General features: G+C 45.4%; 1 protein-coding gene across 6 annotated transcripts in view; it reads left to right on the top strand.

Moving 5' to 3' along the window:
- The window catches only part of UROC1 (urocanate hydratase 1), a 44,758-nt gene extending 20,003 nt beyond the window's left edge, over nt 1-24,755 (top strand). For 4 of the 6 annotated variants that reach the window (XM_036009389.1, XM_036009392.1, XM_036009388.1 and 1 more), the window contains 12 exons: nt 1,732-1,820; nt 4,007-4,069; nt 4,437-4,616; nt 4,935-5,032; nt 5,755-5,827; nt 7,263-7,384; nt 9,127-9,197; nt 11,193-11,291; nt 13,209-13,308; nt 15,849-15,930; nt 22,335-22,434; nt 23,622-24,755. In XM_036009389.1, the coding sequence (XP_035865282.1) occupies nt 1,732-1,820; nt 4,007-4,069; nt 4,437-4,616; nt 4,935-5,032; nt 5,755-5,827; nt 7,263-7,384; nt 9,127-9,197; nt 11,193-11,291; nt 13,209-13,308; nt 15,849-15,930; nt 22,335-22,434; nt 23,622-23,762 (1,218 nt within the window). In that variant the 3' untranslated portion in view covers nt 23,763-24,755. Of the gene's footprint in view, nt 1-1,731; nt 1,821-4,006; nt 4,070-4,436; nt 4,617-4,934; nt 5,033-5,754; nt 5,828-7,262; nt 7,385-9,126; nt 9,198-11,192; nt 11,292-13,208; nt 13,309-14,513; nt 14,761-15,848; nt 15,931-22,334; nt 22,435-23,621 lie in introns of those variants that run through there. The other 2 variants (XM_036009390.1, XM_036009393.1) reach the window with 2 other exon arrangements.
- The last annotated feature ends 1,239 nt before the right edge of the window (nt 24,756-25,994 follow it).

Here is a 25,994-nt window from a genome sequence, read left to right as displayed (position 1 = left end):
CACCAACAACAAAATATCAGAATCAGAAATTAGAAGAAAAACCCATTTGATATAACAACAAGAAAAATAAAGTACCTAGGAATAAACTTAACCAAGTAGGTCAAAAGACCTGTACTCAGAAAACTACACAACACTGAAGAAAGAAATTAAGAAAGACACAAATAGAAGCACATACCATATTCATGGATTGGAAGGATTAACATTATTAAAATGTCTATACTACCCAAAGCAATTTATAGATTCAAGACAATTCCTATTAAAGTACCAATGACATATTTTACAGATATGGAACAATCATTTCAAAAAATGGCATAAGAACACATACATAGAACAATGGAACAGAATAGAAAGCCCAGAAATAAACCCAAGTCTCTATGGTCAATTAATATTCAAGAAAGAGGACAGAAGCATAACATGGAGTAAAAATAGCCTCCTCAACAAGTGGTATTGGGAGATCTAGACACTTACATGCAAATAAATGAAATTCAACCACCAACTAACACCATACACAAAAGTAAACTCAAGATGGATAAAAGGCTTAAATATAAGTTGTAATACCATAAAAGTCCTAGAGGAGAACATAGGCAGGAAATTTTCAAATATTCCGCACAGCAATATTTCCACTGATATGTCCCCTAGAGCAAGAGACATAAAGGAAAGAATAAACAAATGGGATCTCATCAAAATAAAAAGCTTCTGCACAGCTAAAGAATATCAGCAAAATGAAAAGGGAACCAACTGTATGGGAAAATATATTTGCCAATGATACCTCAGACAAGGGTTTGATCTCCAAACTATATAAAGAACTCACAGGACTCGAAGAAAATAAACAATCCAATTAAAAAATGGGTAAAGGACCTAGGGAGACACTTCTCCAGGGAGAATGTACAGAGGGCCCAGAGACATATGAAAAGATGCTCAGCATCACTAGCCATCAGAGAGACGCAAATTAAAACCACAATGAGATACCACTGCACACCAGTCAGAATGGCCATCATAAATAATTCAACCAACAGAAAGTACTGGTGAGGCTGTGGGAGAAAGGAAACCCTAGTACACTATTGGTGGGAATGTAGACTGGTGCAGCCACTGTGGAAAACAGTATGGAATTTCCTCAGAAAACTGAAAGCAGATCTGCCTTTTGACATGGCAATTCTACTGCTGGGATTATACCCTAAGAATCCTGAAACACCAATTCAAAAGAACCTATGCATCTCAATGTTCACAGCAGATAATTTACAATAGCCAAGTGCTGGAATCAGCCTAGGAGCTCCTACCCTTCACAACAGCATGGGTGGAACTGAAGAGCATAGTGTATGTGAAACAAGCCAGGTGGTGAAAGACAAATACCATATGATCTCACCTATAAGTGGAACCTAATCAACAAAACAAGCAAGCAAAATATAACTGGAGACCATTAAAATACATGAAGTGATGGTAACCAGAGGGGAGGGGAGAAGAAATAAGGGGGGAAAATGGAAGGGTCATCAAAGAACATGTATAAAGGACACATGGACAAAGCCAAAGCGGGGTAAGGATTGAGGGTGTGAGGTAAGGACGGGTGGGGCAGAGGGGAGTCATAGGGGAGGAATTAAAATACTATGGTTAATGTCACAAAAAAAGAAAAAGGAAATAAAAGTGGGTGATTTATATCAGAGTATGGCACCTACCTAGTGGAGACACACCCTGGGATGATTGGTGACTTGGGTGGCTTATGTTTCTTGGTCACAGGTGGATAAAGCGGCCCTTGTGAAACGCCACCAGCAAGGTTGGCTGATGGAAATGACTGACAGCTTGGACCACTGCATTGAAAGACTCAGGTACAACATCTGACAAGTGAGCATTGAAAATAGGGAGACCATGGAAGGGGACCCAGAGTCTGGGTTGCTCAGAATAGGTCTGCCAATGTCTGACACCTGGCCACAGATGGCCACCACACTTCGTTAACACTCAGAAGCAGTATAGCAGGAAGGATCTTGTAATAACTATTACTTGCTGATGTGTAGGAAACCCCTGGATTTGCACACTTTGGTGGTCAGACACTTGGTTCTAATAGATTTTCAATTATCCTCTTACTTTCCCCCCCAACACTGAACCATAGCTTTTTTTAAAAAAAAGATTTTATTATTTATTTTTAGAGAGAGGGGAAGGAAAGGAGAAAGAGAGGGAGAGAAATGTTGGTATGAGAGATAAATACTGATTGGTTGCTTCTCATACTTACCCCAACTGGGGACTGAACCCACAATCCAGGCATGTGCCCTGACTGGGGTTCAAACCAGCAACCTTTTGCTTTGTGGGACAATGCCCAATCAACTGAGCCACACTTGTCAGGGCTATTCAGCCATAGTTTTGCAAAGAATGTGTGTGTCTCTCACTTTTGTGACCTCAGTGCTCATTCCAGAGCCTTTTACATACTAGATGCTCACTGAATCTATTGGGGAAACATGAACCTTTGAGTGATGGAGCTTTCCCTCAGGGTGACTCCATCAGGTTCAATATAAGTTGATCTTCCTCTTCATTGTAATTGCCTGTGTGGTATCAGGGGTAGCTTTTCCCCTCCTGCTTGATGTCTTCTGAGGTACTTTATTGGGAATGGGTTGGGAGCAGGGACGTGGACTGCCCTAAAGCTTTTGCTCAAAAGCCATTTTGAAAGCATCCTCTCAATTGATTTGCTTTGCAGTACTGAGCCTGTGAGGGGAGGATGCATTGCCACCATAATTCTCCATCCCGGCTACAATATTCTAATCATTGGGGGCTTGTATGAAAATGTTTAAGTACACACAGATTTTGAGAAACATTCCTGTTCTGAAGATGGGATATTATTTGACATAGATCTTTCTAAAGTACTATTTTGACTACATTGCACCCCTGTGTAAAACTCCCAGATAACTAACTCTCCATTAATTATAGGAAAAATTCCAAACTCTTACTGTGCCACTAAAGGTTCTTGCCTGATTTGACTACTGTCCCTGTTAATGCTGGCTAGCATCCTGAACACATGCACTTGTACACTCTGACACACACACATACCCATTTACACTTACTTGCAACATACACATTCAGACACACACACTCACACACTTCCAACCACTCTGATATTCTTGCCATTATCTAAATATACCTCTTCCATTTACCTTCTTTTACTTTTCACTCACACAAAGTTTGGGCCAGCTTAATTCCTTAACTTCTACTGCCACACACACATACACACAATCATTTCACATCAGTTTAACAAACTGCCTTAAGCAGCCTGTCTCACCATATTTCTGCTCCCTGAGTTGCAGAAGACACAGATGGGAATGGAGTTATTTTGGGGGGACTCACGGTGCCTGTTCTTGCCCTTAGGCTGTAATGCAATCCTCTTTCCCCAGTGTCCCTCACTGTTCTGCGACCAAGTGTCCTTTTCCTGTTTTGTTATCCTGGTGTGCCCGAGAGAGAGGAGTGTGTCTGGACCCTGCTGGCATCTCTCTGCGAAACAAGGACTTCAGTTGATCTGTATCTTTGAGTGGGTGCCCCACTGCCCCATTTATTGATGCTTTTTGATACCTTTCATATCTGTGAGAGGCTTTATATATTCAAGTTTTCTGTTCTCCAAAATATTTTCTTTTTTTTTGTACTTTTATTTTTCCAATGTGGAATCAAAAGTCACTTTAGTGACTTTTATGATTTGAGGATCACCTTGAGTGAGTTCTAGGATGGTCCTTATTAGAGTTCTAATAGCAATAGCCCTAATTCTAAGTATTGCCTCAGGAAGGGTTGTCACCACTGTCACCTCAGTTCTCCTGTCTAGGGTGTTCAAGTCTGCCATTTCCCTTATGGTCTAGGTCCTCAAAGGACACACCTCATAGGTCACTAAATCTCAGGCCCTATACTTGCCCATGATACTTTTGGTGGCCTCTTGGGTCTTCTGCATTCTAGCCATCTGGATGTCCCCTGGATGTTGGCCAGTGTAAATGGCTGTGGACAGGTGTGATGGAACCATTTGTTCTGCTCTTTTGTCCTCTAGGAAAGCGAAGGAAAAAAAGGAGGTGCTCAGTCTTGGTTATCATGGCAATGTGGTGGATCTTTGGTAAGTACAGGGGTGGGAGTCAGCAGCCTTGGGGACCCCAGGTGAACCTTTCCCTCAAGGCAAATTCCCAGTGGTGGCCAGGTGCTCCTGGAATGCAGTTTCAAGTGTAGACTGAAGTTCTGCTTCCAGGTTTTGTGACCTGTATCTTGGCCTGAGTTCATAGCAGCCTTCCCATAGGTGTTCTTTGAGGGAAGAGGGGTATGGGGAGGCATGTATGATTAGCTTCAGTCTCTGGCTACTGGACATGTGGGCTGGATAACATGCTGCAATCCCCTTCAAGCTAGGCCCTAAACTCAGGCCCCAGATGCTTCCTGCCCCTGCTCTGGGCAGTTGCTGCTCTGTACTGACTAGACCACATCTTCTCCAGGGAGCGCCTGGTCCATGAACTGGACATGACAGGGGAGCTCTTGGTGGACCTGGGGTCGGACCAGACATCCTGCCACAACCCATTCAATGGTGGCTATTATCCTGTGCAGCTTGGCTTTGCAGAGGCACAGAGCCTCATGGCCTCTGATCCTGCCACATTCAAGGGCCTGGTCCAAGAAAGGTGATGCAGGTCCCAGGGCTGCTCAGGGTGTGAGGTAGGGGCACAAGGTGGGAGGGCTATACACTGGAAGGAGCTTTGGACTGAGCAGCTGTGGCCTCTTCCTGGTTCTCCAGTGACCACAGCCGGTAGCTGTGTGGCCTTGGCTAGGACACTTAACCTCTCCAAGTTTCTGTCTTCTCTGTCAGATTGAATGGAAGTCAGCAGAGATGGCTGACCTCCATGGGGTGAGACTGGGGATGACAGTGATGGGGCAGAGAGGGCCCATTTCAGAGTCTTACCAGTAGCTGGAACTGAAAGCTGATTGCTGGCCCATTGCAGCCTGAGGAGGCAAGTCTCAGCCATCAACCGACTAGCCAAGGAGAACTTCTTCTTCTGGGACTATGGCAATGCTTTCCTCTTGGAAGCCCAGAGAGCAGGTGAGAGAAGGGTGGCTTGCTGAGGGTCCCATCCTCCGTGGGCTGGCAGCAGGCCCCCCCCCCCCACCCCCCCCCCGCCAACCAGGGCTATCCTGGCAGGGACCTGGGGCAGGCAGGAACCAGGGCATGTAGGTTTCACTATGCCCCTGCCTGGCCTTCTGGAAGCTGGTCTTGCCAGCTTGACCTCTCTAGTCTCAGTTTCTCCATTTGCCTTAAGAATATAAAGCACCATAAAGAGAGTAGGCACAATACTTATGTACAAGCTCCATTGCAAAAAATGCAGCTTTACTTTTTTTGTGGAGGAGACTTTTTTTCTGTAAAATAGGTGATTCATTCATAGATTGTAAAATTCGGAAGGTATAAAAAATATTCAGTGGAAAGGCTCCCTCCCAGCCCCATCTCTGGAACCAATTCTCCCCCTGCCTCAGAGTCTGCAGGCTCTGTGGTGCCTGTCTGGATATACTTGCAGCAGACACAGGCATGTGTACATGCTGCCCTGCCCCATGCCAAGAACTTATGGGCTCCAGCCTGTACTTGCTTTCTCTTCTTTTACCTGAAAAGACACCTGGTGATGATTCACTATCTGGACAGAGCACTTCCACAGTCTTTCCCTGGGCTGTTTTTAAATTGTCATCTGGATGGTGGTGTATGTTCTCACCTTGGGTGGAACCTGCCAGCTTGCAGCCGGTTCAGGTAAAACTGTGTGGGTGCTTTGTCCACAGGAGCTGATGTAGAAAAGAAAGGTGCCAAAAGGACAGAGTTCTGCTACCCTTCGTATGTCCAGCACATTATGGGGTAAGTGATGAGCCCCTTTCCAGTGTCTGGGTCCTAGACATTCAGGTCAGAAAAGCTGCTCCTCTGACCTCTGCTGTGAGGCCACAGAATGGTGGCCACACCAGGTCATGGGATTCCACCACAAAAAGCTGGTGAAAAAAAACTGAAATCGTGACAGACCTTGTACAGGGCTTTAATGAGAGGGTATGGAGGCTTCAGGGGCCTAGAGCTGAGGTTACTTTCTAGTGAACTCGTCAGTCTTCAGTACCCATAACCCTAAATGCTGTCCATCCCATAGTCATTGTTGTAGGTCCAAGTGGGTGGCTGATGGTTTGATCTATGGAGGCCAAGACCTGCTTTTCCCTGCAGCCCCTGTACCTACCTGGCTGTGCCAGACAGGCCTGGGGAGGCCAGTGGCCTAGGACAAGTAGAGAGGAGTGGAATGTACCCAGAGGGAGACTGGCTCAGGGTAGAGGCTTGAGCACTAAGGCCAGGAATTTGAGCTCAAGCAATACAGGGCAGGGGAGGGAAAATCTCAGGATATTTTTGGAAGAGTCCCTTCCCCTAGTGCGGCAAGATGGGACCAGACAGGGAAGGAGGCAAGAAGGCAAACATCTTCTCAGATTCACTGTGGGTGGGGGCAGAGCCAGAGTGGGCTGGGCCACTGGGCCCTCTGAGGAGGGAAGCAGGAGGGTAGAGGGCTGGGTTAGTGTGGGAGCCCAGGGAAGGAATAGGCTGCTGCCTCTTTGTGCATGGAGTTCACATAGGAAAGTCAGTTTACCTAAGGCAAATTTGGCCAAGTCCCCACATTTACTATTTCTCCCAACTATTTAGTTTTGCTTGTTGGGTTCTCAATAACAACAGCTTAAGACATTTCTCTTGTCTGTGTCCCAGCTCCCTGCCCCTGCAGCTCTGAGAGGGGAGGAAGAGAGGGGACAAATGAGGACTGAGGGGTAAGGAGGGGGCAGAGGAAAGAGAAGTAGGAGGGTGGAGGAAAAGGAAAGGGGAAATCAGGGGTAGGGGGGAAGGAGAGGGAGGATACTGAGAACTGAAGGGGATTACAGTGGAGAAGGAAGGAGGGGACTGAAGGGAGGGGGCAGAAGGAGAAGAAGGTGGAGGAGGAGGGAGAGGACCTAGTAACTGAAAGGGAGAGAGAAAGAGAGGGTAGTAGTTGCTGAGAGGATGGAAGGGGACTGGAGGTGGCAGGGCTTCTGACTGAAACTTCCTGTCCAATTAGTGACTTACGGGCTTCCAACAATTCTGGACATTGAAGCCACCTTCCCCAATTTATTACACATTCCCACACACAATGCCCCCCAAAACACACCCCAACTCACACACAGCCTTCACCCCCTCCTTAGTTCTAGAACATATGCTAGCTTCCCCTCCTTGGATCATGGTCCAGCCAGTGGGTACAACCAGCTTGAGAAGGTGACTAGGCACTTTGTCCTGGCAGGGATATATTTTCCCAGGGATTCGGGCCTTTCCGCTGGGTATGCACATCTGGGGACCCTCAGGACCTGGCAGTCACCGATCAACTAGCCACATCTGTGCTGGAGGAAGCCATTGCTGGTGGAGGTAAGGCTGTCAGGTTGGAGATGCTCAAGAGTCAGTGGCCCCCAAAATGCCCAATAACAAGCCTGTCTGCCTGGTAGTGCAGGGAAGCCCTTACCCCACCCACTGTCCTCATTTCCTGCCTCCTCATTTCTTGCCCTTGTGGGCAAATGGGTACTCCGCCTCCAGTTTGTGCCTTTCAACAGTGCTTCTGATTCTTTATAGTTGCCTTCTGTGCCCATTCGGAGCCTTTGGCTTCCCACATCTACCAAGCCCACTTTGCATATTTCATGTCAGAGCCTCTCCAGTCAATCTATGGTTTTTCTGATATGGAGCCTTGGTTCTGCCTTTTCACGTGGATAGGGGAGGTTGTTTAACCATAGTCCCTTCTTGTGTAGTAGATTTAATGTGTTATTTATGATTTGGAGAAGAGAAGAAAAGGCAGTTATTTTATGAAACTTACTCATCTGTCAGAGTACCCTCAATTCTCTACAGGTTTTCTACAGGTACAGAGATGGCCTTCTCTCCAGATGGTTTCCTGTATGGGTTGTTCAGTCTTTGCTGCTTGTTTTAAATCCCCAGGGGCCATTTTCACCCTACTTTCATATCTGGGTTCAAGGGGATAGATGTAACCTGGGTTACAGATATCCAGGGCTGGAACCAGGCTGAGGGTGGGTGGGGCCACCTATATGGGAGGGGCCAAGCAGTGGGATGGCTCAAGAGGAAAAAAGGGGAAGCAGGGGCCTTCACCTGGAAATCTTGTCAGAAGCTTCCTGAGGCCTCTCGGTGTTGAACAACTGCACAGCCCGCAGTAGGTGGCTGATGGGTGTTCGACAACCAGACCTGAAGGAAGAAGCCCTGAGGTGTTGCATCTGTTGATGGCCAAGGTCTGAATATTTTCAGGGTTGCTTATTTCAAATGGGGCTCCCATTGGAATAGTAGCAGTATTTCCACTAGACAGATAACCTTGAGAGCATAGATCCTCTTAAATGGTAGTAAATTAAGTAGTAATAACTTAAAAGCATTATCATAATTTTAATATACATTTTATTTTTAAATTTTTAAATTATTATTTATTTTTATTGTATTTTTTATTTTTTAAATCTTTTTATTTTTTAATAGTCTTTTTTAAAGTGTGAATTCATTAACTGAAATTTAATGATGTTTGTGTTAACCACTGGCTCACACAATTCCTGAAGATTTAACTGTCTGCTCTCATGAGCTAGTAGGAGTGGCACCTGAGCTCCAGGGCTACCACCCTCCTCTGCATACCATTCATACATTAGCCAAGTTCCTTTTGCCTAGAGTGCTATTTCCTCAAATCCTTATGTACAATAGCTGGTTCCTCCTTAGCATTTAGGACATATCTTGACCATTACCTCCCCAGAGAGAACTTTGGCTTTCCTGACTAACCAATCTAGTGACTACCTCACCACACTCATATTTTTTTTCATAGCCCGCAGCAATCTGTTCCCTGTGCCTGGTATAGCACTCAATTGATATTTATCGAGGGAATGAATATATCAGGCAGGGGGCTGCACACTTACGTGCATTAATTCACATGACTATTGGCATTGCTTGTTCCAAAAATCAGATGGTCTAGTGTGGTGCTGAGGAGAGAGTCTCTTTGATCCTAAGTCTGGGCTCCAGTGATGGGTGAAGAACAGGTGCCTGTGTTGAGCAGTCTGACAGAGGGAGGTTCTGCACTTCACCTCAGGTCAGGAGCTCCTGGTGCCTGTGACATCCCTCCCTTTTTCTCCCTACAGTGAACCCAGCTGTGAAGCTGCAGTATGAGGACAACATTCACTGGATTCGGGAGGCTGCCAAGCACCAGCTGGTGAGGGCTTAGCTTGGTAGGGGTCGGGCGGGCCATGAGACTGCCTGCCTGGCCAGTAGAAGAGAGATCCAAAGGGTGCCAACATACACCATGAGGCCCAGTAAGTGGCAGACCCACTAGAGTCAGCAGCTACCTCATTCCAGGGGGCTGCTGGGTAGAGAAATTGGAGGCCCTTCAAAAGGTGGCTTGGGACAGTGACCAGGACCAGTCAAGTCACTCTTCACCCAGTTACTCTACAAAGAGTTCTCTTGAGAGGCAGACCCTGAAGGGCCCAAGAGGCAGGCTTCCTGGCTTCTCAGCTGTGTGACTTAGGTGAGTGGCTCAGCCTCTCTGAACCTTGCTTCTCAGCCATACCATGGAGATGCTGGTGATGATAAGTGCACCTGGCTGTGGTGGAGTACTTGGGGTGGGCCCTCTATGGCAGTCAGTGCATGAGTCACCAACAGGGCCAGGGTTGCACTGGCTTCATTTCTGTGACTGTGACCGTGCTCTGGTGAGTGTAAAAATTAGTGTGATGTGGGGTAGGGATCAGAAAGGTATCTCTGAGGAGCTGCCTTGTGAGTTCAGATCTAAATGCTGGGAGCTGGAAAATGAGGGAGCAGCCATGTGATAGTCAGGGGAGGCAGAGAAACCAGCCAATGCACAAACCCTGATGTGGAGAGCAGGTTTTGTGTACCAAGGACAAAATAAAAAGTAGATATTTTGTTCACATGCTTTTGGCCATAGCCCCCAGTGGCCAGACACTTCCACCACATCTGACTAATGGGTACTTGGCCTGGGGGTGACATGACCAGGAGGAGCACTGCTCCCTGTCCAGTGCTTCTGTGGTCCAACGACGTCCATCCAAATTGCTGTCTCCATGCCCAGTGATTTGTATGCATGTTTTGGCAATAAAGTCCCTGGTGCTGAGAGGAGTCTCTGTGACCAGCCAGAGTATGAGATGTCCAAGGCTATTGGCTGTTTATATTTGTATTTTATCTATAGTACAGTTTCCCCCATAAGGATTTAAGGCAACTGGTATGATTAAAGTAAGGCCGTTGGATAGAAAGTCAGGAGGAAAAAAGAGGCTAATCATCTGCAAGCAAAACAGCTAAGACTGAGTTCTGCATTTGAGGCTCATGGGCAGGTGCAAGGTTAACCCATCACTGGCCCCTCCAACCTTTCACCCCATTCCTGGACAGGTTGTCCAAACAGCCAAGGGAAACACCTGCATCCTCTTTGAAGAATCCAGGGTTTCTGAGCCTCAGCACTACAGACATCTGGTTTCAGATTTTTTTTTCAATTCTGGCAAAATATGCATTAGCATAAATTTTACCATTTCAGCCATTTTTAAGGTACAATTCAGTGGCATTACATACATTCACATTGTTGTGCAATCATCACCACCATCATCTCTAGGACTTTTTTATCACCTCAAACTAAAACTTTGTGTCCATTAAAGAACAATTCCCTATTCCCTTCTTCCCATAGGTGCTTCATCCTTGTGGTTGAGTATGTAGGTACTCAGCCATGCCACCTACAGGCTGGATAACCAGGGCAGGTTGCTTACCTCTCTGGGCCTCAGTTTCCTCATCTGTAAAATAGAGCCTACAATTAGAACAATAGCATGTTCCTCATAAAACTCACAAATGTGTGCCGGTGTAAAGTTCTTAGAGTTGTGCCAGACACAATCAAAAACTGCATTAGGTAGTGTTAATATTATTATGGGAAAGACTTGAATAGGGTAATGCTCATAATAGGTAACATCCCTGGAGATGGATAAGTCAGAGTCTCAGAAGCAGATTGCAGGTGGACATGTGAGGAGTTGATGTGGCCACCTGCTGGGTAGGTGTGCGGGTTTGCCTCAGGCCTGCCAATTTTAGGGCTACCACATACCTTGTGGGTCCTTCAGGACCTTCCTGGAGGCAACCATCTGGCTAGTAGTACATATCACCCAAGTCTCTCCCATGTATCATCAGGTCACTGAGGTGTCTCCTTTTATCTTTCTCTACACAGGTGGTGGGCTCCCAGGCACGGATCCTATACTCAGACCAAAAAGGCCGAGTGGCCATGGCTGTGGCCTTTAACCAAGCCATCGCTCATGGGAAGATCAAGGTGACATTTCCCATGCTGCTGGTGGGGGCCTCCCTTTGGTTCCTTCTTGTCAGCACCATCACTGCCCCAAGGTCCTATCATCTGCATTTGTGTCAACTGATGGTCAATAGTTGGGGTCAGGGAGAGATGAGGGTCTGCCCTCAAACCCAGGCTCTGCCACTGGTCCCTGTGTGACTTTGGGCAAGTCAAGTCCCTTCTCTGAGCCTCAGTTTCCCTCCTGTTAAAAAACAATCGTATTTTTTAAAGATTTTATTTATTCATTTTTTAAGAGAAGGGATGGAGGGAGAAAGAGAGTGAGAGAAACATCAATGTGTGGTTGCCTCTTGCATGCCCCCCACCGGGACCTGACCCGCAACCCAGGCGTGTGCCCTAGACCGGGAATTGAACTGGTGACCCCCTGGTTCACAGGCTGGCACTCAACCATTAAGCCACGTCAGACAGGGCAAAAGAGGCAATATTAATCTCAAAGCATGGATGTGAGGATTAAATTAGTTTCCACCTGAGTATTTTATATATCTTTGCTGAATTATCTTTTTAAAATCATAATAAACTTCTTATTTTCCTGTGAATCAGTCCTGCCAACTTTGGAGGACATGAGCCCCTGGACACACTTGTTCAGAGGGGCCTCTCACTCTGTTTTGTAGGCTTACATGCAGAGTTCTTATGATAGCCCTTTATTTAAAGGCACCAGGAATATTAATGATCAGAAATGAAAAGGAAATCAAAGTAGATAAAAGTGAAGGGTGTCCCTGTGGGTGGTTCTGGGTAGCACTGGTAGCAAGGCCAGTAGCCCCGATCTTTCTCAGGGAGCACCACCAGTGGATACCACTGTTTGACACTTCTCAAAAGCCCATCTTCTCATGGGGAAGGCCGGCATAACTTGGCCAAATGTGTCCCTCTGGGCACACTCACACCCAGGCTGGGGTCAGAGATCAGCACTGAGAACTGGGTATTTTAATCCTCCCTCACTTCTTTCCTCCCTCCCTCCTTTTTTTATTCATCAATTGATTGAACACTTCCTCTGTGCCTGTCTTGTTCTAAGCACTGAGGGCAATGTAGAAAAGAACAAGATAGACAGGGTCTCTGCCTTAACCTATTTAATAGTAAAAAGAAACTAACAATATATTTTAACTAAATGTATAAATTCAGGGAGAATTTTAGATGGTGATGAGCTCTGTTAAAGAAAATGAGTTGAGGTGACAAGGTAGGGGTAATGGGGTAGGGTGAGCAGTGACTTTAGATGGGGTGGCCAGGACAGGCCTTTCTGAGTTGCTGGCATAGAACTGTGGCCTGAATATCCAGAAGGTGCCAGAATACCTGGGGCAGGTGATTCCAAGGCAGGTGGAGAGGTGGAAGCAAACTTGGTCTGTTCAAAGAAAGAAGAGAAGGTCCTCTTGATTCAGAGCAGTGGGGAATTACCCTTTTGGCAGGCTACCTCTTCCTACTGGGGAGTCCATGGATTTCTGTTCCCACTGAGGAGGGCTGGGAAAACTGGCACCCAGTAGTGTCACAGACTCAGGGGCCAGGCTGCCCGAAGGACGAACCAACCCTAGTATGCTGTGTGTGTCTTTAAATCTCAGCCTACCCATTTACCAGCTCTGTGACATTGGGCAAGTTACTTATCCTCTCTGGGCCTCAGTCTTCCTCTCTACAAAATGATCATGATAACAGTCATGTCTAGCTGGATAGGGTTGTTGAGATGACTCAGTGAACTAACACATGTACAGTATATGTGGGTTTCTGGGCACAAAGAATAGAAAGGGTCAAAATAAGTAGAATCTATTAGTAGTTGCAGGAAGACATAGAAAACATCCATACTTCCTCTTGTTAAAGGTCTGTTTTCCCACTGAGGTATATCTGATGAGCTTCTGGTAGGGCCTGATCCAAGCTGACATCTCGTATCCTTGCATACTGTAGGCACCAGTAGTCCTGAGCCGAGACCACCATGATGTGAGTGGCACAGACAGCCCCTTTAGGGAGACCTCCAACATTTATGATGGCTCTGCCTTCTGTGCAGGTGAGAAAAACAAAAAATTATTATAAATTTTTTAATGTTGGATTTGGATTTTATTTAAAAATCAGTTGATTCATTTAGTTAGTCATGATATAAAAAATGTGCAAGCATTTGAGAGGCATGATGTAGAGTGACCAACCAAGGACAGAGAGAGGGGGTTCTGAGACATGAACCTCTGGTTTTGAAATTTGGCCAGTGTTAAGCAAACTAGGACAGTTGGATGCCCTAGATGTGGGTGTGCTTCTGGCCCCATCAATTGCTGGGTGATCTTCTGTGAGGTACTTAAAGTCTCTGAACCTCAACGTCCTCATCTGTAAAATGGAAACAACAATAGTACCTATTTCAAAGGTTTGTTGTGAAGAACAAAATAAATTTATACATATCTGGCATTACCTCAAGGTCCCATGGCCAGTGTTCAGTGAAAGTTAGCTTCTGCTGCTTTCTTCACTGATACTGCTTGTACAACTGCCATAATTATCATCAACACATGGCTGATGAGTTCTATTCCTGGGGTAACTTTCTTATTCCTGGCTCCTTCCATTATGTACAGGTTCCAAGGGGAAGGAGGTGAACATTCAGGAACACCATCCTTTTTTCAAGGAATTGGTCCACTTCATGAAAGTTACCTAATTTATTGTATAGAGTTGTATTCCTTTATTAGCTTTGTACTGTTTGTAAGGTCAGTTGTGATGTCCTCTCTGTCACTCCTCATATTGGTCATTTGTGTCTTCTTTTTTATTGATCAGTTGGCTAGAAGTTTATCAATTTTATTGATTTTTCTCAAGGAAGAACTTTAAGTTTATTTGGTTTCCCTTTAATTGCTTCTCTGCTTCCAAATGTATTGATTTATGCTCTAATCTTTAGCCCTTCCTTCTGCTTGCTTTGAGTTTAACTTGCTCTACTCTCTGCAAAGTAGAAGCTGGGGTTACTGATTTGATACCTCTTTCTTTTCTAATATAAGTATTTAATGCTATAAACTTATCTCTATACACTGCTTTAGCTGCATACTACAAATTTTTATATGATATATTGTCATTTTCACCCAGTTCAAAACATTTTAAAATTTGCTTTGGAACTTCTTCTTTGATCCATGGGTTATTTAGAAGTATGTTTTTTAATTTTCAAGTTTGGGAGGATTTTTCAGATTTAATTCCATTATGGTCTAAGAACTTACTATGTATTATTTCTGTTCTTTTAAATTTGTTAAGGATTTTATGGTCCGGAATGTTGTCTATCTTGGAGCACTTGCCAACATATATCCTGCTGCTTTTTGGTGAATTGTTCTTAAAATGCCAGTTAGGTCAGGTTGATTGGTAATGCTGTTCAGGTCACTTATCTTTACTGATTTTCTGCCTATTCCATAAATTACTGAAGGAGGAACAGTGAAGTTTTCAAATCTATTTGTGGATTCATCTATTTCTTCTTTCAATTCTTAAGCATTTTGCTTCATATTTTAAAGCTATGTTATGGGGTGTACATTCATTTAGGTTTATTATATCTTTTTGGAGAATTGACCTCTTTATCATTATGTAATATCCCCTATTATTTTTTTATAATATTCCTGGTTCTGAAATTCTCTGATGTTAATACAGTTTATGTTTGTATCCTAGGGTCACTATAATAAATCACCACAAACTTAGTGGATAAAATAACCAAAATGTACTCTTCCACACTTCTGAAGCCAAAAGTCTAAAGTCAATTTTAATAGGCCAAAGTCAAGGTGTTAGCCAGACCATGATATTGTAGGATGCTGTAGAGGGGAATCTGTTTTCTGGCCTTTTCCAGCTTCTAGAACTACATTTCTTGGATTTCTTGGCTCATGGCATTTTCTAATCTTCACAGCCCAGCAGCAAGAAAAAAGGATTGTTAGGATTCTCCTTGATCTTCTCTGTGAGCACCCAGTGGAATTTTTAGAGTAAGAGTCTGCCAGAGAGTACAAACCTCCTTAAATCCATGTCCCATGGGCCTCATAGTCACAGGGCTCATGCTTATCTTTTAGCACTTTGTTAAACACTCGTAAGGTGACCAGTTTGGGCTCTGTTTCTCTGTGCAAATGCTTATCTCTCCCCATATTCCAAATTAGTTACTTGCCCTGGTACCACAGTTCTCTGATGGGATTAAGATAAATCCTTAATGTGCAATTTGACCCTGCCCCATCCATTCTTTTGTTTGTTTGAAGGGTGGAAGTGATATTCTTTGTCTTTCTACATTTCTAAGCTAAAAACACTACCACCTGCCTTTTAATTCTATTTTATTTCTACTTCTGGGGCACTTTGTCTGGCATTCAGTGTTAGAGAGCATAAACATAGGGAAGAATAATAGTGAGTGAGTGAGCATTTGTCAATTTCTTTGCTTTTTCTCAGCTTTGCAAACATAAATTATTGCTGTTTCTAGAGTCATCTGTCCATAGTTCCCTATCTGTCCTTCAAGCCTGAATGGCACTGTCTCATCCAGTGGGGCCCACTTGTATACTGGTTGGAGCATGGCCTTGCCCTGGCCCACCTCATTCAGGGAATGACAGGTTGTGGCATTTGTTTCCACAGACATGGCCGTGCAGAACTTTGTGGGTGATGCCTTTCGAGGAGCCACCTGGGTTGCTCTTCACAATGGTGGAGGCGTGGGCTGGTAAGAAAGTTTTGGAAAACAGGGTGGTGAGGGTGCAGGCTCCTATGGAAGGCACAGGGATTCCCTTGAGGGTCCTGGGCCCTGCCTCCCCCAAGCTTCCTTTGCTGAGGGCTTTGCTGTGATGTTTTCCTCCTATAAGGTGAAAGTTGGAGTGACAGAACATTGAGGGGGATGGGTGGCTTGAACCAAGTGGCTTGAACAAACCACTCTTCCTTCGGGGGTCTTACCTTTCACACAGGACACAAAGGCTGTAAGAATCATGACTGCCCCTTTTATGTCAGTTTTCACTTTGCATTCACAGATATTTCCTCAGAAATCCTCATAATGCTGTCTTTTTATTCCACCCATGATTCCCAGGGCAGACAGACAAGGGGGCAGGAGACTTGGGTTCTTGGCTCCCCTGGGTTGCTGGCTGAGGGCTCTGCCCTGGCCAGTTCTGTTTCTAAGAAATTTGTGATTTCTGGGAGGGCCTCATTCTGACTGAAGATGTCCATTATAATTGTACTTCCAACATGTGCAGGTGTTCTCACACCACACAGCAATTTTCTCCAACACCTGTAATTCAACTCAATTCCAACACTAACTACCTGAAGATAGCCTCAGATCCCACAGGTTGTAGACTCAGTCCCACAAGACTGTTCTTAACCCACTTCACATCGCAAGCCCAGGTTGTTGCCTGCTTCTGACTGATCCTCTACCAATTGGAGGGTCCCAAGACATCTTCCTTGAGTTCCATTAATTTACTAGAATGGCTCATAGAACTCAGGAAACCTATTTACTAACCAGAGTATTGATTTATCACAAGAGAGATGTAAGGATACAAATCAACAGTTTGATGAAAACATACATTGGACAAGGTCCCAACAAAGGAGTTTCTATCTTTATGGAATTTGGGGCCCACACAGTGGTACAGGGAAGCATTCTGTTTCCTCAACCTGGAAGCTGTCTGAACCCCAATCTTTTTGTTTTTTATGGAAGCATCATTATATAGGTGTGATTGATTAAATCACTGGCCATTGGTGATCAATTCAACCTCCAGCCCATTTCCCCCCTCCCTGGAAGTCTGGGGGTGGGACTGAAAGTTCCCACCTTCTATTCTCAGTTGTTTTCCCTGGCAACAAACCCCCGTTGTTATGTGGGGGCCCACAAGTAACCTCATTAAAATAACAAAAGAAATCTTTATCATTCTCCAACCTTAGGAGTTCCAAGGGTTTTAGGAGTTCTGTGCTGCAACTGGTATGAAGACCAAATATATATTTCTTATTATAAATTACAATTTCACATCTGCTGTTAAGAATAATAAATAACATACTTATTGCACATGGACACTGTGGCAAGCATTTTCTAGACTCTTTGAATCCACTCTTATACTTAATTTTAGAGGGAAAACACATTATACAGATGAGAAGACTGAGGCACCAAGAGGTTATGATGCTGTAGGAACTGCACTTGCAGTGTCTGCCTCTGTGGGGTCACTTGGGGACCCCACAGCTCCCAGGACAAGCTCAATTCCTGGCTACCCAGAGCAGCAGCGGGTATGGCAGCTTCAGAAAAGAAGATAGCTCCCTGGGCCTGGCTATCTTGGAACTGACCTCTGAGCCTGTTTTGGCCAGCCAGATCAAGACTGGCCTTGCCCTCCAGAGCCAAGTGTTTCAGCACTTGAGCTTCCCAGGGCATTATGATGGGCCGGCTTGGATGGAATTTCAAGCTGCAGCTCCATCAGGTGGCTCTGATGAATGGAAAATGTAACTGGAATGCATGTCCTTTCTGATGCAAAGGATGGAGAACATCAGGACACGAGAAGAATGCCTAGTTATTGGGTACCTGGCCTTTTGGCACTGGATTTACTGAGAAGGTTCTGGAGATGAAGAGAGATTCTGAACAGGGAGTAACTTGCCCAAGGCCACAGAACTGGTGGTAGAGCTGGGATCTGGAACCAGATCTGTTGCCTCCCAGGATCCACTCATCAGTGCCAATGGGACAACAGAGGGCAAGAAGGGACAGAGCAGAGCAGCTGAGAGTCAACAACATGAGGGCCTAAGAGCAGGGGGCAGTTGGACCAGAATTCAGGCAGAACACTGCTTACCCTAACCTCTTATACTCTGGACTCTCAGGACAGGGACTGTAAATTCCCAAGTTTCTCCCACCCCCAAGGCTGTCCCCAGGCTCTGTGGACAGAAATGCAAGCTGGTAAAATGTGGGCATCAATACCTTGTATCCTGGTGCTTTTGAGGGTTCTTTTGGGAACACCTCAGATTCATGTCGGAATTCATTAGGTTCACACGTTCATAATTTAATCTGTCAGATACTCCTACAAAGCTTTCTGCAAAAATCAGCCAGAAAATCAATCTGTCCCACCACCATTCCTATTCTAGGAAAAAATTGCTTCCAACTCCAGCTTTGTTTTTCTTCTTTGTTGTATGGAAATTCATGTTTCTAAATTATAAGCTTACTCTGCTATTGCTTGATTTGCTTTTAGTTTTGTGAATTGTTTATTTGCTCCCTGTTTTTATATTTTGTTTCCCAATGATCAATATCAGCTGTGTCATTTTCTGCTTCTTTCCTTGCCTCTGTCTCCTCAAAGCCTCTCTTTCTGATTGTTCACTAGGTGTCTGTCCATTTTATGTCTGTCTAGCTGCCCTTGCTGTCTGTCTGCTCCTTTAGATAGGACTGGTTAGTTTTCCTGCCCTTGTAGGGAGGGTACAGTCAGTTATTGGAGCTGGGTGGGAGGGACAGGGCCTCACTGTTGGGTGTTGAGACTTCTCAGTGCTCATGTTTCATGTTCATTCTGCTGTCCCAAGGCACTCTGAGCAGCCAGGGCATTGAGGGCTCCTGCCATCTGTGCACATAGACCTTCCTCATTTCTCTCACCCCCAGTGCTGCAGCAGGAAGCATTTTTGTATGTACAATTTTGTTGCAAAATTAAGAGCATGAATTCTGAAGTTGATTTGTCTATACAACTTAAACTGTTGAGCTTTGTTTCTCATCCACAAAATGGTCATAATAATAGTAACTGCTTTGCAGGTTAGTGGTGAAGATTAAATTAGTTAATAATAGCTAAGGTTTATATAGTGCATAATATGTTCGAGGTCTTCTAAGAAATTTGTGTGCTAGCTCATTTAATCACCACAACAGACCCATCTAAGAAATAAATACTACCCAGCAGAGATAAGTATCTTTGCTCAGGTGTCACAGCAAGTTTGGGTTATAGGAGGCCTGGCACAAATGCATGTGTCAATCTACCACAGATCTCTTGTAAATGAGCCAGAAGAGGACCTGGCACATGGCGTACCTCCCATAAATGTAAATCTCTGTCATGTGCATGCTATTTGTAATCTCGGGTTCAAAAAAGTGGGGGTTTTAAACTTTTTTTAAAAAGATTTATTTATTTATTTATTTATTTTTAGAGAGGGGAAGGGAGGGAGAAAGAGAGAGAGATAAACATTAATGTGTGGCTGCCTCTCATGTGGCCCGCAACCCAGGCATGTGCCCTGACTGGGAATCGAACCTGCGATGCTTTGATTCACAGCCCAAGCTCAATCCACTGAGCTACGCCAGCCAGGGCTTGGAATTTTAAACTTTTATAGCTACCACCAAATCTCCTGTTTGGTCCTGGCTGGTGTGGCTCAGTGCATTAAGTGCTGGCCTTTGAACCAAAGAGCCACTGGTGCAATTCCTAGTCAGGACACATGCCTCGGTTGTAGGCCAGGTCCCCAGTAAAGGGTATGTAAAAGGCAACCACACACTGATGTTTCTCTCCCACTCTTTCTCTTTTCTTTCCCCTCTCTCTAAAAATAAATAAGTAAAATTTTTCTTTAAAAAAAATTCCCATTTGCATAACCTCATCAACACTAAATGTGATCACTCACTGAACGTTAACATGGGAATTACCAGTCTGGAAGGGGAGAAGTAACAAATTCTTGTTTTGTTTGAATTGCCTGCTCTGAGGTGTTTTTTTTTTTAAATCATCACCCAAGAATATGTTCTGATTTTCTTTTTTAGAGAAAGAGGAACAGAGGGAGGGAGAGAGAGAGAAAGACAGACAGACAGACATCAATGTGAGAAATATTGATCGATTGCCTCCTGTACATGCCCTGTCCCAGGGATCAACCCCAAACCTTTTGGCGTACATGACAGTACTCCAACCAATTGAGCCATCTAGCCTGAGGTTTTTGTTTTTGAATTGTGTGGTTTTCTTATCAATTTCCAGTCATTCTTAATCTATTTCCCATATAAGATTGATGTATTGGGTTCCTGTCACTTGTCTTTCAACTTTGTTTAAAACATCTGTGCAGACTGGGTTCCCCAGGAGACAGATGCTGAGGGGTAAGGGTTGGGAGTGTGCAAAAGGGTTATTGGGGAGGACTACCTGAGATATGAAGAGATGGGAAAGGTGGATATGAGACAGGATGATCGGGCAGGGGAGCCCTCCATTCCCATGCTGACCTGATAGTCTTGATGCTGGCAGGGAGTTCTAGAGTCCAGATAGCCATTGTAGGAGCCACTTTGGGAAGAAGTGGGCAGGCCTCATTCCATGGTATCGCTCAGTCTCTGCCCCAAGTAGGACCCTAAGGAGTTATTGTCCAGGGCTATAATGGAACCACCTTCCCCCACAGCTGGGCTTTCTGGAAGAGGTGCCTGGGCTGGCTCTGTCTCCTCACAGGGGAGTTTTACATCTTTATCCGGTGGATTTTCTATTCTGGCTATCCATATTTTTAAATGTAACTTTAAAAGTCCTCCCCCCACTCCCGACTTTAAAAGAAATTCTCCTAAACATTCTTTATTCATCTTGCAAATTTTAAATATTTCCTTCCTCAGTGTCACCTGGATTTTTTTTTTCTTTTATGTGTGATGTAGGGTTCAACTTTTATGTTTTTCTCAAAGGGCTGGTTATCCAAACACTGCCTGTGAGTAACCCCAAATGCTGCAAAGATAGCAAGTCTTTAGCACCCCATTTTCCTGGGCTCAGTATGGTCAGGGCTCCTCTGTAGGTAAGGTTTGCAGAAGATACCTTAAGCTGAGCAGCTTTGGTCTCTGACCATCTCAGCTTCTGGATCCCAAAATGAAAGATGTAGTTCTAAACTCAGAAAGACCACTATGATTGAGAGTTCTCATTTGGTGACTTTTGCTGCCTTCTGCTTTCTTCTCTGATAACCATCATTGGCCTCTGAGAGGTGAACAGTCATGACCTTAAATCTAGTCAGAGCATCCCACTCTAGATGCTGGTGGAAGACATGCTGGGAGCTCCTCAAAGGCAGAGGATTGACCAGGTGCAGGCTGGCATCAACACCAGGCTTGAGGTTCAGGCAGCGGCAGCTTTAGTGCCCAGAGTGGGAACACTGGTGGCTCCTGGGACAGAGGGCTCCTCACCTTCTTGGTGGGAACTGATTGAAATTATAAATAGGGTCCAGGTTGGGCAGATAATGTAAGACCTGACAGTCTAGACTTGACTAGGATCTGAGACTAGAAACACTAGATGCACCTTCTGGGTGTGGGAAGGAAAAAGAGCAAATTTACTTGCACTGGGTACCAAAAAGCAGCTGTATGTTATGGTCCCAAGTGTCTGTGTTTGGCAGTAGAGCCCTGGAAGTTACTGGCAAGATCCAGGGTTTTTCATGAGTGTGTACCTGAAGGGGACACCTGGAGTATAGTGATGTGAGCTGAGGAACTTTGGCTGTGTCCACCAGCCATTGGTAATGACATCAAAGGTATGGATGGGAGTCCAGGGGTGCCAGAAAGGACAAGGTCCTCATGAATGATGGAGAAAACAGCAGGGCAAATATGTGGACAGTGGAATAGTATTAACATACTCAAGTAAGATTCAAATGACATCTATTAAGAAACAAATGAACACAAGAATATATCACACCTATTAGAGAAGGTGGTCAAAACAAAATTCGGAGAAATGCATTAACTAGGAAACAAGAAATGCTGAAAATAAAGCAACTCAGCTTTCAATTCAAGTAATCAGGAACCCAAAATATACCTAAAACAAGTAGAAAGAAAAAAATAAGGAAGATAAGGAGTATAAACATAAAATCAGGAAGAATGACAACTGAATTGGGTGATACAAGAAGAAGCATACATACCACCAAAGAATCAGAGGAAAAGGAGGTCATGTCACATTCAGGAGGTCAAACTTCAAGCAAGATGTGACACATGAGTGGATTCTGAAGGTGGGCTCAGGACCATGCAGTAAATCATAGAGGCATGAATATAGGGCACAGAACTGTGAGGCTCCTGCATCCACAGGCTGTCAAGAGGACATGGACTCCAACCCCAGGGGCCAAATACAACACACCCTCAGACAACACTTCCAGAACCTTCCAAAACTCACTTGCATTTCTTCCTGCTCTTTGAGGGTCAGGACCCAGAAGTGACCTGGAAACTCTTACCTCTTGCAGGGGTGAGGTGATCAATGGTGGGTTTGGTCTTGTGCTAGATGGGACCCAGGAGGCTGAGAAGAAAGCCAAGATGATGCTCAGCTGGGATGTCTCCAATGGAGTAAGTCACCCCAAGTCTCTCCCCTGCCTTCTCTTTCTATCTGTGATTCTGCCCCTTCCAAATGCAGACCTGAGACAGACTTCTACCCCTTTTACTCCAGAAATGGTCAGGAGCACATCATGCCATTCCTGCTTATTCATGTCTCTCCTAACCAGCTGCCCACATCTCTCTGAGGCTGTTTCCAGAGGCTACTTTGCATCTCCCAGCCTCTGACCTTACCCTCCATTCCAGCCTCTATCCACACAGGGGGCCCCTGGCATCTGAACCTGCCCTTCCAGTGAGAGCAGCCCCACTGTTGGTAGGATAGGCCTCCTTTTAAAGCCTTGTATTTCCACCATCTCTGAGGTGGGTCATAGAATGCAGAACTTGTACAGACTGATTAGCTTTGCAGCTATAATTACCTTTGCTGTGATCCAGGGTGGGCTCTCAGAATGTGTATGTGTGTGTGTGTGTGGAGGGGCTCCATGCTCTTCAGGACCACATCACAAGGAAGTGGGAATAAATGAGAAGTCAGGTGGTAATGGGGAAGGGTATGTGAGGCTGTGAGTGAAATAGGGAAGTGAGCACAAGAGCCCAAAGAGTTTGACGTTGGAAGGTTTAAAGAGTAAATGTGACAATGGAAGTGAAGGGGTTCTTGGAGATCTGACTCCCTGGGAGCCACCAGCAGAGGGGAGTCTTCATTCTAAAGGCAGTGAAGCAGTGAGAGAATGGACCAGAGGAGGCATGGGAGGACCAGTGGACAGTGTGGGAGAAGGGAGTTTGGCAAGAATAGCAGCAGGGAGGAGGGGGAGGTGCCATGATAGTCATCCAGGGAAACTTGACAATGGAGATGGAGAGAAGGAAGTGGATGGAGAGAGATTTTAAGGCAGATCTGAGGTGGGTGTCCATTCTATGAGGGGAGAGAGGAAGGGTACTGAGGATGATTCCTGGGTGCCTGGCCTGTGCCCCTACATGGAGTGAGAGAATGAGCAGAAGGATTTCAGATCAGAGAGGCAGGTAAATAGTAATTGGGCCAAGAGAGGAGGAGGCCTGAGCATCAAATGGGGCTTGGATAGACTGACCCCACCAATAGCAGAAGGTCTCCTATGGGATATGAGCCCAGCCCTAGTGTGTCCAGAATGCCTTGTTGGTAAGCTGATGATGTTGGCACCAGCTGCTGCATAGCTCTCTTTGCATCCCACTGACAGGTGGCCCGCCGCTGTTGGTCTGGGAACCAGAAGGCCTACGAGATTATCTGTGAGACGATGCAGGAGAACAAGGGCTTGGTGGTGACACTCCCATATGAGGTGGCAGATGAGCATGTGCTCCAGCAGGCCTTGTGGCCTTGAGCAGGAATCCAAGAGTCTGGCATGGTCCCTTGATCCCCCCAGTCTCTGTCCTTACCTTCATACCATACCATGCCTTCCAGTGCACATCTCCCTCTCCTGGGTCAGCAGCTCCATACCCATGCCCTCATTTGGCCTCATTGAACCCTAGAAGGTGGGCTGTTGCAATTCCCATTCCACAGATGAGTGAGCTGAGGCCCAGAGAGGTGGAGCCATTTTTTCATAATCACATTACCCTCCTGGGAACCTCAGAGAGCAGTGAAAATCTTGTTTGGGGCTGTATCCTCAATCTTGCCATGGTGTAGACTCTGGGAGCTTTGGGCTAGGCATTGGTAGTGAATACTGGCTGAGCTGGCCATCAACCAAATACCTTCTAAGCCTTTTGCCATTTCTTCTCCTACCAAGGGGGCAGGCTTTCCAGACAGGCTTTTATATCACTCTGCCTTCTGTCCACCTTCCAGTCATCCATGCAACCCTCTTTCCATCTGCTAGCCAGTTGATTTGTCTGTACAGGTACCTTCTGTACCTCCATGTTCCTGGCTCTAGGCACAAAGGAACATTGACCAGGACCTGGGCTTGGAGGGGTACAGGAAGAAAGATAGGAAAATAAAGGACTGACTAGAGAGATGTGGAAGGTGGCATGGGCAGGGTGGATGCAATGTGGTGGGATGGGGGCAGGGGAAGCTTTGAACTGAAGGGTAGTGACACTTTGTTGGGAATAAAAGGAGAGAGCCGTGGTACTACCCATGGACAATCACTTATATAAATCTGCTCAGGAGCCCAAGAAATCTGGTTTGGGACCAGATGTCCTATAGGGAGCCACGTGGGACCTGAGGTTGGATTCTTGCACACACTTACCCCTGCAAGATCCTAGAGCCCAGCCTCAATGAAGATCACCCAGGCCAAGTGGATTACATGGCCATGCTTTCCAGGCCTTTGTTTTGAAGCAGGTGCTTCTTTTTCTTAAGGGGTGTTGGTTGTTCTGCTTTATTCTTCCCTTGGTTATAAAAAGGAGACAGTGCAGAGATGAGTTCCCTGCCCTTTTACTTTCATCTTTCCTGCCCCACCAACTGGTACTTGGACCTGCTCCCTTTTCTGTAAACATATGGGGTCATGCAGGGAATCAGGGAGACACTGCCCCTAGAGTAGGCCCCCTCGGTGGCACCACACTTGCTGGCCCCTCACTTTAGGACACCCCCCATGACCTTGCTATGCTAAGCAGAGCAGCTTTGACCACATATATTATTCTCATTAGTTTCTGGCCTTAGCTTATCCCCCAGGTGGACCCATGACAAACGTAAAAAAGGCTCATCCTAAACAAAGAATTAAGAGAGAGATTGGGGGATGAGTCTATAAGGAGCCACAGAAAACTTTTCACCCCTCCTCCTCCATGTTGGCAGAGAGGCAGCCAGTCTACCTGAATTCTGAGTCCTGAATCACTCATAATTCAAAATCACTCAAACCACTAAAAAAATCAGTGTTATCAGTATTATTTATCTCCTCCCCAGTGGTCATCTCCCCTTTTCCCATGCCTACAAAACCCCAGTTTTGTCTGCATAGCAATATACTTAGTAAAAATAGTTGATTTCACAGCCTTCCTTGCAATTAGCAGTGACCAGAGACCAAGTTCCAGCATATGAAATGAGGTGGAAATCTGCTGGGTAGGACTTCTGGAAAAGCAGTTATTTTTCTAATAAAAATGTACAGATGTGGCTGGATTGCTTTTTGCCTTCACCCCTTCTTCCTGCTAGAACCTCAGGCATGATGCTGTAAGTACAGAAACCATGCTGTGACCATAAGGCCCAAAGAGGCATAGGAGGGGTACATGTGGAAATGTATAGGTGCCTGGACTCTTGGCAGCACATGGAGCTGCCATTCCAGTGTCATCTTGCCTGTCTCCAGATTCCTTGGTCCTCATGTGTTAAAAGCCATCCCAGCAGGACTTCTGTTCCACACAGCAGGAAAAGCATCTAATCATCATAGCGTCTGTCAACAAGACTCCAAGGAAAGTACCACGGTATATATAGCTGGGTGAGCATTCCCTGTTTCTAGGGAGAAACCAGGAAGATATGTTCAATTTTAAGACCAGGCCCTCCTTTTCCCACCCAGCATCTTCCCTTATTAAGGACAGGTAGGGCTGAGGAAAATGGCAGAGTGAATGTAAGTTACACTGACCTCTACCCAGGGCCAATTTGGAATTACAACTTAATTGTGAAGAAACCACTCAGAACAAAC

Source organism: Phyllostomus discolor, chromosome 9, assembly GCF_004126475.2.
Source record: "Phyllostomus discolor isolate MPI-MPIP mPhyDis1 chromosome 9, mPhyDis1.pri.v3, whole genome shotgun sequence".
NCBI lineage: Eukaryota > Metazoa > Chordata > Mammalia > Chiroptera > Phyllostomidae > Phyllostomus > Phyllostomus discolor.
The sequence above is the reverse complement of the archived record's forward strand: the minus strand, read 5'-3'. Positions and strand labels throughout refer to the sequence as shown.